Raw genomic sequence first — 15,708 nt, 5'->3', positions numbered from 1 at the left:
TGAGCAAAATGCCTTTTCCCTCTGGCTCTCACAGGCCGCCTTCTGGACTCCTGGTCCTTCCCACCCCTCACTCACCACCCACGACTCACACTGTTCCTCTTCCATCAAGGAAGTGGGTCAGCGCCCTGCATGGGATGTGGGTTGTGTGGTACTTATTTTTATAATTTGATAATACTTTTAAAATATTTTAATAATGAATAAAAATAATGTTGAATGAGATATACAGTTAGGAGCATAGATCTGTATACAGCTGCTATGGTTTTCTACATGTGAGGGTAGAGGACAGTATTGACAAACCGGAAAGCATTTTTTGGTGAAGACTGAAACAGGACAGTAAAGGAGAACTAGTTTAAGGTGAAGGAGATCCTGGTGCACGGAAAATTACGTGTCTGGATTCCAGTGCAGTGCCTCCTTATCTTAAACCAGTGCCTGTCAATGGAGTATAAGTTTGTTAAACCCTTTATGGCTTTTAAACACTTTTCAAGGATAGGTACCATGTACAAAAAGTGACTAGATGAAACTTACCATTTCAAAATATATTGTACAGCTCTTTTTTCAGGAAAAAAAAGGAGCCATTTTATGGAACATCATTTAAATCTCCTTTCTACAAAATTCATTGTGTGTGTGTTAGTCTCTCAGCCGTGTCTGACTCTTTGCAACCCCCAACACTGTAGCCTGGCTCTTCTGTCCATGGAATTTTCCAGGCAGGAATACTGGAGCCATATGCCATTCCCTTTTCTAGGAGATCTTTTGACCCAGGGATCAAACCCTGGTCTCCTGCATTGCAGGCAGATTCTTTACTGTCCGACCTACCAGGGAAATATATGTAAAATGTAATATATATATTTTATTAGGAATTATCCAAAATACTGCCTCATTAGGTTACTTGTCAAATTCTGAATTAAAGACCTATGTCATCTCAAATTGATGATCAATATTCCCTTTGGCTTGCTATAAACATTAATGTAAAGATGAACAGGACCATTGATACAGCTTTGAATAGAAAATACTGAAAGAAATATATTTCCAATCATAAATTTTATTTAGGTTTTTACAGCATGCATATTTGCCACTTTGCTTTCTTCATTTTTAGTTTTTTAAAAAGTTATTTCAGTAAAATATTATTACTATCAATAATATGTATATATAGAAAGAGAGCAAATGATAAAGCAAATGCCGTAAAAGGCTAGGAAAGGATACATAGAAGTTCTCTGTACCATTCTTGCCACTTTTCTGTTAGTTTGAAATTAGTTCAGCATAAAAAGTGGCAAAATTTCTTTTTTCACTGTAATAAATGTATAATTCACCTCGAGTACTGATAACACGCAAAATCACAGATTTTCAACCTATAAAGGTTTTCATTCTCTCTTAGAATGAATAACTTCTCAATGATTTCTTTCCACATGGGCAACATTTTCATGAATATGTACACTCATATGAGCAGTTGGTGAGTAAGAATTCTTTTACTAAAAGACAGATGTCAGGGAGTAAATGTATATGTGTGGCCTTTTTCCCCCTGCAAATGTTCTGTCAACAACACATTCATTTATCTATTAAGTTTTACAACACATTCAGGCAGTGTCAACATTTTGAAATGTTAAAACCAGAAGAAACCTAAGTAGATCATTTATACAGTTTATAGATACAAATGACTCCCTGCGACTTGCCCAATGTTACAGGCTGATTAAACAAAGCCAGGACGGAATCCAGGTGTCTGATACCCATCCGAGCATCTTCTCATTAAGAAATAAAGTTGAAAAGAACCAGGGGCCGAACAAAGTATTCTCTCATACAGAAGAAAACAGGCTCCATCTCATTGAAAGAAAGGAAGAAGGAAGGAGGGAGAGAGGAAGGAAGGGAGGAAAAAGAGAGAGAGAAAGAGAAAGGCCAAGGAGAACCAACCTAAATCAGGAAGGAAGGAAAGTGAAGAGAATGCTAGCACTGGGGCAGGTGGCAGCCGCAGTGACAGAGACTGTGGCAGCGGGACAGCGTAGAGACTCCCGAACGGGAAGGCTATAGACCTCGCAGATGCAACAACTGGAAAAGAGAATAGAGAAAAACCAGGGAGCCCGAGGATGTAGCTTAAAGGTTGAAATGGAAAGGCAGAGAGCGTCCTTCCTGTGCTCTCAGGGCCTGGGTGGCTCAGGGGTAGGGCATCTGCAGAGCAGGAGCCGCAGGGGGCGTGGGTTCAATCCTTGGGTCAGGAAGATCCCCTGGAGGAGAACACGGCTCCCCACTCCACGTCTCTGTTCTTGCCTGGAGAATCCCATGGGCAGAGAAGCCTGGCACGCTACAGTCCAGAGGGTCGCGAAGAGTCGGACACGACTGAAGCGACCTAGCACTCATGCAGAGGACAGGAACTCTACCTTTTTCATCTTTATTTCTACCTGCCCTGGTCCCACCTACCCCTAAATATGCATGGCTCTATCTGTTCATGGTAGCCACCCTTCTACGCTGCTGTGTGAGTCTGAGGACAGTGTCGTAATCTTGAATCTCTCCTGGGGTGACATTTTGACCCAAAATATGTAAGCTTGTGGTGTAGGCCGTAGCTGTGGATGCATCTTCCGTAGCCTTTCTTTCTACTCTGTCCACACCTCACACTCAAAATGCATTGCAAAACAAGGACATTTTATCTCAGGCAGGAAGTTTTCTAACAAACACAACTTCTCACTTCCTTTCTCCTTGATATATATTTAAAATGATCCCTTTTTCAAAAAGAATTTGGGGCACCCGAACAGAGCAGGGATTTTATATGCTGAACAGCTCAGCTTTACTGCAGATAATAACTCCACTGGGGACTTCCCTGGTGGTCCAGTAGCTAAGACTCTGTCCTCTCTGTGCAGGGGACCTGGGTTCAATACCTATTTGGGGAACTAGATCCCACATGCCACAATTAAGACCCAGCACAACTGGGATGACCCAGAGGGGTGGTACGGGAAGGGAGGTGGGAGGGGGGTTCAGGATGGGGAACACGTGTATACCCGTGGCGGATTCATGTTGACATATGGCAAAACCAATACAATATTATAAAGTAAAAAATAAATAAATAAAAATGCAAAAAAAGAAAAGACCCAGCACAGCCAAATAAATAAATAAACATTAAAAAAAAACTCTACTCATCCTCTTTGAAGGTATTTTTAATGTACAGGGCATAACAGAGGACCTTCTGAGTAGTTATATCGGCTACATATTTCCACATATACTTAAAAACAATGTTTTGAGATCATAACAGCTATAAGAATACATAATATGTTGTTTCAGGCATAACCATTTTACTAAGAGTGCTTTGTAAATCCTAACAGCATTTTTTTTCTCCATCAGTTTGCCTAGAGATACTAACCAGTGTCTTAAAAGTCTAAGTCCATTGTTTTCCAGGTTCCTCATCTCTGCTCTGTGTAACCTGCCACCAAAGCAGTCAGTGGATTTAGACACAGGCAAATAGAAGTGAAAAATGCATTGGTTTAGACCTTAACCTTGCACACTTTCCACAAAAAACATACAAAGCCTCTTTGAACTTTGCAGTTGCCATTTAAGCTATAATCTGCTGTCAGCATAATGTGTCTGACAGCCAAGTAATTCTAGGTCTGTGTACATCTCTCAAGTTTACCTTCCAATGAAACAGCTGTGAAACTTCATTTCACAGTTCCCATTTTTTGTAACTTTCCATTTTTTCATACTGGGTAAACTGGATGTCTTTCAGGTGATCTACCTTTCAGAGCAGTGGGTTTTGCCTTACTCTTATGTATTAAGATTTTGTTGTATTTAAAAATACATGTTTATTTTTTTCCTGGTGACACTTGAACTGTGATTTGAATTTTACAAGGCTCTAAAAGCAGTGGTTAAAAGATTTGCATATTAAATGCCTCACCTGCCATGGACTAAACTCTTCCACCAAGATCCCAGATAAATTCTCTTTTTCAGAACCCCTTGTAGTACACTGTACATCAGTTCAGTTCAGTCGCTCAGTCGTGTCCGACTATTTGCGACCCCATGAGTCGCAGCACGCCAGGCCTCCCTGTCCATCACCAACTCCTGGAGTTCACTCAAACTCACGTCCATCGAGTCAGTGATGCCATCCAACCATCTCATCCTCTGTCGTCCCCTTCTCCTCCTGCCCCCAATCCCTCCCAGCGTCAGGGTCTTTTCCAATGAATCGATTCTTTGCATGAGGTAGCCAAAGTACTGGAGTTTCAGCTTTAGCATCAGTCCTTCCAATGAACACCGAGGACTGATCTCCTTTAGGATGGACTGGTTGGATCTCCTTGCAGTCCAAGGGACTCTCAAGAGTCTTCTCCAACACCACAGTTCAAAAGCATCAATTCTTCGGCGCTCAGCTTTCTTCACCATCCAACTCTCACATCCATACATGACCACTAGAAAAACCATAGCCTTGACTAGATGGACCTTTGTGGGCAAAGTAATGTCTCTGCTTTTGAATATGCTATCTAGGTTGGTCATAACTTTCCTTTCAAGGAGTAAGCGTCTTTTAATTTTATGGCTGCAGTCACCATCTGCAGTGATTTTGGAGCCCCCCCAAAATAAAGTCTGACACTGTTTCCCTATCTGTTTCCCATGAAGTGATGGGACCAGATGCCATGATCTGTTTTCTGAATGCTGAGCTTTAAGCCAACTTTTTCACTCTGTACATAGCACTTATCTAACCTGTGTTACCTTGAATTTTAGGTATTTATTACTAATCACTCAGTTTATCTTAAATCCACTGAGGACAGGGACTTCATTTTAAACATCTCTTTATCATCCATCACAGTGCTTTATTATAAAGTGTTCAATGAAAATATATTCAAGAATATATTATTGAGTAATATATTCAATATATTATTGAATATATTATTGAATATATTGAATAAATATATATATTGAAGAATATATTAAAATAGTAATGAAAATAGCATGTGACTTGAGTTTGTGAATGGAGGAGAACGTTCTGCCCCAGACAGTGATTACCTGTTATACTTCCCCAGCAATAGCTGCTTTAGAACCTGAGACCTGGTGTGTACGTTCCATGTAAGTGTCTCTAAGGGTTGGAGGTCAGAGGTCATCTATGTCCTCTCTTACAGACTGCTGCACTGGGGGTGAGGGAGGTCGCAGAGTGAAGGCAAAAGTCAGAAGCAGAGCTGCAGCATGATTTTTCCCGTCCCTTTCGTAAAATAGATCATCGGCATCTATGTTGTGCTGGTGCTACCATCTTCCAGTAATTATTGTTTATTGTTTTTATTTTATGCATTTGACATTACAGTATACTCAGCCACAAATGGTTACTAGTATACCAGGTATTTTACTTTGTTAGATGGAGATTGTTACTTCCATTTAGTAGGTGAGAAAATGGACATCTAAGAGGAAGAAAATTCCAAAAGACAGGTGGCTAGTTAAGTGGCAGAGCCCAGATGGCAACCTGCATGTTCTTGGTTCTTCATCCATCAGTGGCTCCTGGGACCCACAGTTGTTCATCCCAAATAATGTAAATGTCATCATGATTGAAAAGTGATGTTCTTGAGAGATTCAGCATTTCTGAAGTTAGATAAAAGGCTGAAATTGGGGGAAATGTGACCCTAAGATATACCTAATTAATATTCTGTCAATTCTTGAGGACTTCCCTTGGTGGTCCAGCGTTTGGGACTTTGCCTTCCAATGCAGGAGGTGCCAGTTCCATTCCTGATCAGGGAGCCAAGATCCCATTTGCCTCACAGCCAAAAAACCAAAACATAAAAAGCAAGCAATATTGTAGCAAATTCAGTAAAGACTTTAAGAAACAGTTCACATCAAAGAAATCATTAACAAAAGAAATTATGTAACATGATTTTATTACAGCTCACTAACGACATAGTCCCCCATATCTGGAAAGCTTGAGATTCTAATAGAGGGAATTCTAATACAGGGAATAGAAACTTTTTATTGCCAGCCTGAATATCAACAGTGCTGACTTTAATGAACTAGTACATCTGGAGAGAGAGAAATAAAATGATACCCTCAGTTTAAGGGCAAGGTCATAGGGAGAAATTTTTTATGTGAAGAGCAGAATTTTAGGTAATTTCTGCCAGTTTACATATTGTTTACAAAACTTTAAGTATTTCTGTGCCTGTCATGTCCCATTATAGAATGAATACCTAAATGAAGATATTGATGCTAGAGTTATTGAATATGAAGATAACCGGCCTCTCCTAGACATGTTTCTGCAGAAGCCAATGGGTTTACTGTCCCTCCTTGATGAAGAAAGTAGATTTCCCAAGGCCACCGACCAAACTCTTGTAGGTGAGTTTTAAATTCAGTACGTCTACATAGTTTTCATGTAATGCAGTCATGTAATTATGAATTTTTTTTTAATTTTTAAAGTTACTTAATAGAATATTGCTGTGACAAAGACTGGACATCTAACTTTAAAGAAGAGGCTTTTGATCTAATACCTGGACCAGTGAATGTTTATAATAGGGTGGAATATTCATTGATAAATTAAACAAATTTCCATATTAAACTTCACCTTATATTATGGTAGAGCCCTCACCATAGGATTTTATGTTAGAAATGACCTTAGAGATCATCCAGCCCAAAATTAGAAATGGAAGGGCAGGGCAAAAGGACAGCTCTCAGAATGGAAAAGAGATAGATGGAAAGGAAAATAACTCCAAAGTTGTGGGGAAATCATTTCATACTAATCACTTGATTTTGATGTTAAAATGTACCTTCCATGACATGAAATAACAGAGATCTTGTGTTGGTAAAATTATTGTAGAACTTCCTTTATGATCCTATTGTGTTTCCTATGTAATCAATAATAACCTATAGCTCCTCTTAGAGAAAAGAGAGACAAAATACCAAATGTCTAGGCTCATGGTTTCACATCCAGTTGTGTTTCACAAAGCTCTCTGGACAATCTCAAGTACTTGGTTTTTTCTTTCCTCTGTTCTTAGAATGTGGTCTCTAGACCAGGGACATCAGCATCCCCCTTGGGAACTTGCTAGAAATGTTAATTCTTGGATCCCACTCCAAGACCTATTGAGTCAGAAGCTCTGGAGGTGGGACCAGCAGTTTAACAAACCCTCCGGGTGATTCTGATGCTTGGCAAGGTTTGAGTACTGCTGCTCTGCAGTAGTACCATTCCATTACTGCAATTGTAATGGAATGGTGAAATTCATGATCTCGCGTTTTACCTTACCATTTATAATTATATTACAAATTTACATGCAGTAGTTATATAAAATTTTCTGTTTTTTCACTGCACATTTTCCATTTTGTGGTGAAAGAGAAGATTCTGTCAATCAGTATTTTTTGAGACATTCCAACATGCTTAATCTTGGAGTTAAATTTTTTTCTACAGAAAAATTTGAAGGTAATCTGAAATCACAGTACTTCTGGAGACCTAAAAGAATGGAGCTTAGTTTTGGAATTCACCATTATGCAGGAAAGGTAAGAACTCTGAAGCACGATAACTGAGGTTCTCTTTAGTCTTTTGTTGAATAATAAAGCTATGAAAATTATGGCCCCAAATATTTACAGATAGTTATAATGAGATAAAGAGTCCATCTTTCTGAACTTGAGATCTGGCTTGGGCTGCAATTGGCTGGCAGTTTTCCCTTCTGTTAATGATAATGGGGAACCTTTTGTATAAACTGCCTTCTTCAGACTTGAGATGCTTCTCTGTCCACTGCAGCCTTTGTCTTTCCTCCTTCCCAACAAGAGAAGGTACCAGGCAGGAGGTATGTCCAGATAACTGAGCTGATTAATTAGATAGGATTAGCTTATGGACTGGCATGCAGTTAGAGGAAGCAATGTTTATGCACTGATGGAAACACTTTCCTATACCAGAGCAAAGCTCAGATATGTTGTCCTGCACCCAGAAGACAGCTTCTGTTCCTTCTGTAGAGAATAACAGATCTTTCACTCACAATGACATTATAAATATTGGAGGACTAAGAAGATATTCAAATCAAGAAGGGGAATTCATGGAAATACATAAACAGAATAACGGCTAGAACCCTAAGAATTCTAGTCTATTCTAGTCAACATTCCGGACTTTTGTCATTGAAAGCAAAATCTACCTTAAATATTTTAGTTACAGCCTTTCTCATGATTTTCAGCACATGATTTTATCAATAAGTCTCATTTAAAATAATCATTAAGAATTTCCTATGATCATTTTATCCAGTTATTTTTAACTATATTAGTCTTCTGGGCTGCCATAACAAAAATACCTCTGGCTGGGTGTCCTAAACAATGGAAATTTGTATTTCCTCACAGTTCTGGAAACTAGAAGTCCCAGATCAAGGGGCCAGCAGTGAGGCCTCTCTTCCTGGTTTGCAGGTGGCTGCCTTCTCTCTATGTTTTCATATAGCCTTTCCTCTGTGTACACGTAAGGAAGAGAAAGAGATTTCCTGTGTATCTTCCTCTTATAAGAACACCAGTCCTGTGGGCTTAGAGCATCACCTTTAAACCTCTTTTAACCCTCATAACCTTCTAAAGACCTTGTATCCAAATAGTCATATTGGGGGTTAGATTTGCAACATAGTAGTTTTGGAGGGATGAAATTCACCCCATAAAAGCAACAACATTGAACCACCCTACTGAAGTCTTGGGGTTACATTGATCTTTAAAAATCTTAAAATTATTTAGAAGTGCCAGAAACACAAAACACCCACAGTATATGTAGACCCCGCTGCTGTGGAGCAAATTCTATAAAGGTCTTTTCACTGCAGGTGAATCAATTATCATAGAAATGAGAATACCTTTCTGGCCCCAACCCTCCAAATAGAGGTGGGAAATACACAACATTTCCGCTATAATAAATGGGAAGAATCAACCCTTTTTGATCGTTTCCACCCAAATAAAATCAGTGAGGCACAAATTTGTCTCTGAAAAGAGGTAGTGTAAACCTGAAGAGGTTCACATTTCTAGCCAAGTTGTAATGGATTACCATTATAAATCTTTGTGTAACTGTCACTCAGCACTGAGTAAGCTGTCTATATGTATCTATTAATGTGGGGGCTCAGATGGTAGAGAGTCCACCTGCAATGCAGGAGACCCGAGTTCAATCCCTGGGTTGGGAAGATCCCCTGGAGAAGGGAATGGCAACCCACTCCAGTATTCTTGCCTGGAGAATCCCATGGACAGAGGAGCCTGGCAGGCTACAGTCCATGCAGTCACAAAGAGTCGGACACAACTTGAGTGACTAACACTTCTACACTTTCACATGTATCTATTGATAATGATAATGATGATGGTAGTGAGGACAGGGTGATGACGTTGATTGTGACAGTGTTGGTAATGTACTTTATCAACAGGTCATCTATAATGCAAGTGGGTTCTTAGCTAAAAATAGAGACACTCTTCCCACTGATATTGTGCTCCTTTTGAGGTCATCAGAAAACAGTGTAATTCGACAACTAGTCAACCATCCTCTGACAAGAACAGGTAAGCTGAGGCAATTTCCCTCCATGTTTTTGTATGTGTGAGCTGGTTTTTAGTTTTGTAAACAAGCTAGGTTTCCAGTAAAGTGTTTGAAGCACTCACCAGAAAGTTTGATAGTGTTCGAGCTTCTCATTAGAAGAGTACAGTCACCCTCAGAGAGTTTAGAATTATCTGCTGTGTCAGGAGTGGGCAGCGTGGGATGATGCTTCAAGATTCCACAAGTTTAGTGAGTTCTGCCTTATTGATTAAAAAGTCACATGCCTTTGTTCCAACCAACTACATAATCTTTGCATTTGCTTTTAAGTACAAAAAGTGTAATTTGGTTTGTTTTTCTTTATTGGAGTTTAACATTATTCTCTACACTTCATTTTTTATGGTTTGAGTTATAGTTGAGATATAATTCAACTATAGTTTATAGTTGAGGCATAACTGACATGGAATAAGCAGCACATATTTAGACAGTAAAATTTGTTGAGGCCTTGACATACATAGACTCCTATAAAACAATCACCACAGGTAATAGTGAACAAGTTCATTATCCCCAAATGCTGTTTCCTCTTGAGTATTTATTGACCTTCATTCCAGTCCTTCATGCCCCTATCCAATTGTTTCAGCATCATTTGTTAAAAAGATTATTCTTTTCCCTAATGCATTGCTTGGGCATCCTTGGAGAGATAGAGAAGGGAAGAGAGATTGTTTATTTCTGGGCTGTATTGTGTATCACTGATATTTGTCTGTCTTTATGCCAATAATACACTTCTTGATCGCTGTAGCTTTATTAAAAATTTTGAAATCAGTTAATATAAGTCACCCAGCTTTGTTCTTCTTTTCCAGAGTTGTTCAGGTGTGATTATAATTCCTTTGCCTTTCCATGTAAATTTAAAATGAAATTTGTCAATTTCTACCCAAAATGCTGGTGAAACTTTGATTGGGTTGCCCTGAAGCTATAGATTAGTTTGGGGATGTCTGCTATCTTCATAATATTGAGTCCTCCAATCAAGGAGCACAATATGCTTATTTTTCAAGTCTTCCTTTATTTCTGTCAGCAACATTTTGTAGTTGTCAGTGTACAAGTCTTGCGTGTTTTCTGTCAAATTATCTACTATTATATCATATTCTATGCTCTAATAAATGGTGCTTTTTAGTTCAAATTTTGTATGTTGCTAGTATATGGAAATCCAGTTGATTTTTGTGTATTGATATTTTGCCCTGCAATGTTACTAAACTCATGTTAGAGTAGCTTCTTTTGTAAATTCCATAGGTTTTCTACATAGATGGTGGTGTCATCTGGGACTAAAGTGTTTGCCCTTTCTTTTTCATTCTTTTTATGTGATGTTTCTTCATATCGCCTGGTTGCACTGCCCAGAATCACAGATGCAATGTTGAATACAAATGGTGAAAGTGAACATTCTTGGCTTATTCCTGATCTTGGAGGAAGCCGTCAGATTTTCCCCATTAACTATGATATGTTAGCTATAGGTTTTTCATAAATGTCCTTAATCAGGAGGAAGTTGCTTTCTGTTTCTAGTTTGCTAAGTCTTTATCAAGCATGCATGTTTGAATTTTGTCAAATGCATTTTCTGCATCTACTGAGATGATTATTTGTTTTTACTTTGTTTTGTTTTAAAATCTATAAAAATGGTGAGTTGCATGTATTGGGTTTTGAACATTATACTAACTTTAGTTCCTGGGAAAATCTTGACATGGTCATGATGCATTTGACTATGTATTGCCAGATTCAATTTGCGAACCTTTTGTTAAGAATTTCATCTATGTTCATGAAGAATATTGGACTGTAGTTTTCGTATAATTTTTTTTTCCTGATTTTGGAATCAGAGTAATGCTGGTCTCATAGAATGAATTGAGAAATAATGCTTCCTCTTCAATTTTCAGGAAAAATAGGGTGAATATTAGTGAGTCGCTCAGTTGTGTCTGACTGTGACCCCATGGACTGTATAGGAATGGGACTGTATAGGACTTCTCCAGGCCAGCATACTGCAGTGGGGAGCCTTTCCCGTCTGCAGGGCATCTTCCCAATCCAGGAATCGAACCGGGTCTCCTGCATTGCAGGCAGATTCTTTACCAACTGAGCTATGAGGGAGGCCCCCAGGGTGAATATTATTTGTTTCTAAATGACTTTGTAAAATCCACCAGGGATGTCATCTGAACCCAAAGGGTTTTTGTGTGTATGTGCGTGACAAGGCTTTTAACTACAGATTCAACTCTTTGATAAATACAAAGCTATTCAAGTTATTTTAATTTTGAATTAGCTTTAGAGTAGTTTTATCTTTTAAGAAAATTTTCTGTTTAACCTGTGCTGTCAAATTTATTGACATAAAGTTGATAATAATCGTTTATTGTCCTTTTGATATTTGTAGATCATGAGGTTATATCTGTTCACTCATTCCTGATATAAATAACTTGTGTCCTCTCTCATTTTATTTTTGATAGATTTTCTAGAGATTTACTAATTTTATTGATATTCTTAAAGAACCAACTTATAGTTTCATTGATTTTACCTATTGAATTTTTCATTTTATCTTATTGATTTCTTTTTTTTTTTTTTTTGCTTTTGTCTTATTGTTTTCTTCTTTTTCCTTTGGGGTTTATTTTGTCTTCTAATTTCTAATGTGAAAACTTAAGTCATTGATTTAAGAAAATTTCTTCTTTTTGAATATAGGGCTTTAAAAAATTAATTTGTTTATTTTAATTGGAGGCTAATTACTTTACAATATTGTAGTGGTTTTGTGATACATTGACATGAATCAGCCATGGGTGTACATGTGTACATCCTGAACCCCCCTCATTATAGATTTTTAAAAGCAATGAGTCTATCCTAATTAATGTGCTCTTCTCACTTTGTATATTCATCATGCTTCCAAGAAATCTCTAAGTCAGTGGTCATTTTTTCCCCAAGTAAATTTTCTTTTCCAAAACTTTCCCTGGTAATCATAAACAAAAACAAAACAAAAAACCCACTAAGCATAATTCCTGAAGCTGCCCCTCTGACAATGCTTGGTGACCATCTCTGTCCACTCACGTGTGTCCAGAAGAGTCTCATTTCAAGAGGCACCTGTGCAGAGGCAGTTTCAGCCCAGCAGAAAAGCCATGCTCTCACCCCAGAGCTTTTCCTGAAGTGATGAGGGGAGGGGAATGAGACCAGAGCAGTGGCACAAAAGACAAAAAAAAAAGTGAAAGATTTGCCAAAACACATAGCCTCTACGTATCGCCTAAAAGGACAGAAGAAAACTGTCTTCCTGAAGTGACACTGAATTCTGGAGACATTTCAGACACTTCTCCTAGGATGATAAACTCATGGATCGTAGGTTGGTTGGTGTACTGTGCTTGGTGGGGGAGGTGGGAAGGGTGCTCAAGGAGTGAAAAATGGCTAACATTTCCAGGCACCCACCTCACGCCAGACCTACTGTCATGCTGTCAAAATCCTGTGAGGTGGGCTTTATCATCCCCATTTTATGGACTCACAGTGTGGCTCGGAGACCAAGTAAATAATCCACAATTTAAGAACTACAGCTGGTATGTAAACCCAGGTCTTCCTGGCTTCAAAGGACATAATATTTTCACTACACCACGAGTTTTTATAATCTCGATTGTATACAGTTATACAGACCAGCACCAGGCACATATTTCTGAATGTTAGGTTGAAAATGTCCTTCGATCTCAACCGTGTTTGATTTGCATATAATTACTTCATGTGAATTAATGATCCATATGATTTTTAAGGCCCATTGTAAAGCTGATGTTTGCATTAAGGAAAAGTTCAGGGAATTTCTCTAGCAGTCCAGTGGTTAAGACTTCGCTTTCCAAAGCAGGGGCTGCAGGTTGGTCCCTGATCGGGGAGCTAAGATCCCAGGTCCCTCGTGGCAAAGAAACCAAAACATAAAATAGAAGCAATATTGTAACAAATTCAATAAAGACTTTCCACATCAAATAAAAAATCTTAAAAAAAAGAAAATCTCAGCTGCTATTTAAAACACACACACAAAGAAGCAGATTGCTCCCTTTGTCCTAATCACCCCATATCTTGTAGCAGGTAAAAGGAAATCTAACACTTACCTCTACTTTTTCTGTTTTTTAAGCTGGAAGTTTTACTTTTTTCTGAATTTAACACTAGTTATAGATTTTCGAGTAATATTATTTTATTTCTAAGTGTCTCAATGACTAGTTAACCAAATATTCATATTGTGGGATCAGCAATTCTTATTTTAACTTTCAGGTGGAGGAAACCTTGTAGCCATTAAAGATTCTAAAAGGTGTATGAATTTTCTCTACATTCCCATAGGTAATCTGCCACATTCTCAAACAAAAAACATAATGAACTATCAAATGAGGACTTCAGAAAAATCAATCAACCTGACAAAGGTAAGAAAATGTTTTTCATGGCAGTAAGTCTAAGAACCTAACCTCCTCATACAATGGCAGTATTTGTATGAGAAGGCTAAACAGCCTTTCCCTTCATTTTCTCTTTTTGATCTTTCTTTTCTACTTCAACAGATATTGTTATGTTCATATTACTGCTTGTCACTTAAATAATCATGCATTTCTGATATAGTCCAAACTCCTCTTTTATAATTAGTTTAAATGTTACTCCAAGACCAACTAAATATGTATTAGCTGAAGTCAGAGAAACGCTGGGCTGGAAGAAGCACAAGTTAGAATCAAAATTGCTGGGAGAAATATCAATAACCTCAGATATGCAGATGACACCACCCTTATGGCAGAAAGTGAAGAGGAACTAAAAAGCCTCTTGATGAAAGTGAAAGAAGAGAGTAAAAAAGTTGGCTTAAAGCTCAACATTCAGAAAACGAAGATCATGGCATCTGGTCCCATCACTTCATGGGAAATAGATAGGGAAACAGTAGAAACAGTGTCAGACTTTATTTTGGGGGGCTCTAAAATCACTGCAGATGGTGATTGCAGCCATGAAATTAAAAGATGCTTACTCCTTGGAAGGAAAGTTATGACCAACCTAGATAGCATATTCAAAAGCAGAGACATTACTTTGCCCACAAAGGTCCATCTAGTCAAGGCTATGGTTTTCCTAGTGGTCATGTATGGATGTGAGAGTTGGACAGTGAAGAAAGCTGAGCTCCGAAGAATTTATGCTTTTGAACTGTGGTGTTGGAGAAGACTCTTGAGGGTCTCTTGGACTGCAAGGAGATCCAACCAGTCCATTCTAAAGGAGATCAGTCCTGGGTGTTCTTTGGAAAGAATGATACTAAAGCTGAAACTCCAATACTTTGGCCACCTCATGCGAAGAGTTGACTCATTGGAAAAGACTCTGATGCTGGGAGGGATTGGGGGCAGGAGGAGAAGGGGACGACAGAGGATGAGATGGCTGGATGGCATCACCAACTCAATGGACGTGAGTTGTGAATTCTGGGAGTTGGTGATGGACAGGGAGGCCGGGCGTGCTGCAGTTCATGGGGTCACAAAGAATTGGACATGACTGAGCAACTGAACTGAATTGAAAGTCAGAGATACTCACATCCCATGGAAAACTGATTAAAGTCCCAGTGAGAATGACAAAACAATTACTTTAAAGTAAAAATTCAGCGTTTTGTCATTTTATGTATGTGAAAGGGTAGACTAAGGAAGGTTCCACGTGCTCCCTGTAGATCGTAAAGTACAACAGATGCTGAAGCACCACTGTCTTTCTTGGTCTTAGGGTGAAACTGGAGAAGCCACTCGTCATGCCAGAGAGACGACCAACATGAAAACACAAACAGTTGCATCCTATTTTAGAGTAAGATGTGACATTATGATGTGTTGTGCTTAAGCATGTTATTTATTCTAAATGAGAGTTGCCGGTTAAAAGTAAGTAACAAATATCAGAATGCTATTAGCAAAGAATTTTTGTTGTATTTCATTTACCATCTGTTAGATATAGGATATATTAGGTATTGTCAAAAACCTATGGATTGGTTTACTTTGGTACGTTATTGATAAAATTATTGTATACTAGATCAGTCTTAAGGGAGATCCATAGCTTGGTTACAATTTTTCCATAGAACCAAGCATGTTTTCACTAGAATAAAGCCTAAAAAGGTTTATCATTCAATGATATGATATCCATCAATCTTTCTTCAAGCCCTGGATGATCTTAGGGTGGACAGACAGATGGGACAGTGTCAAGCATTCATCTCCATCAATACCTCCCTTTGCCTGGACGAGCTGAAAACCTCAGGAGAAAAATAGAACCAGTGTAGACATGGGGCAAAGAGCAGGGCTACCAGGGAAACACAGTAACGTGCCAAGGAAGTGATTCAC

General features: G+C 38.5%; 1 protein-coding gene across 1 annotated transcript in view; it reads left to right on the top strand.

Moving 5' to 3' along the window:
• The window catches only part of MYO3A (myosin IIIA), a 154,572-nt gene that overhangs the window by 101,060 nt on the left and 37,804 nt on the right, over window positions 1-15,708 (top strand). The window contains exons 19-23 of the mRNA XM_040248540.1: window positions 6,117-6,270; window positions 7,334-7,422; window positions 9,294-9,423; window positions 13,721-13,800; window positions 15,107-15,184. Coding sequence (XP_040104474.1) covers window positions 6,117-6,270; window positions 7,334-7,422; window positions 9,294-9,423; window positions 13,721-13,800; window positions 15,107-15,184 — 531 coding nt within the window. The remainder of the gene's footprint in view (window positions 1-6,116; window positions 6,271-7,333; window positions 7,423-9,293; window positions 9,424-13,720; window positions 13,801-15,106; window positions 15,185-15,708) is intronic.

Source organism: Oryx dammah, unplaced genomic scaffold, assembly GCF_014754425.2.
Source record: "Oryx dammah isolate SB20612 unplaced genomic scaffold, SCBI_Odam_1.1 HiC_scaffold_10, whole genome shotgun sequence".
Classification (NCBI taxonomy): Eukaryota; Metazoa; Chordata; class Mammalia; order Artiodactyla; family Bovidae; genus Oryx; species Oryx dammah.
Note: the sequence above shows the minus strand (reverse complement) of the source record. Positions and strands in the feature narration are given on the sequence as shown.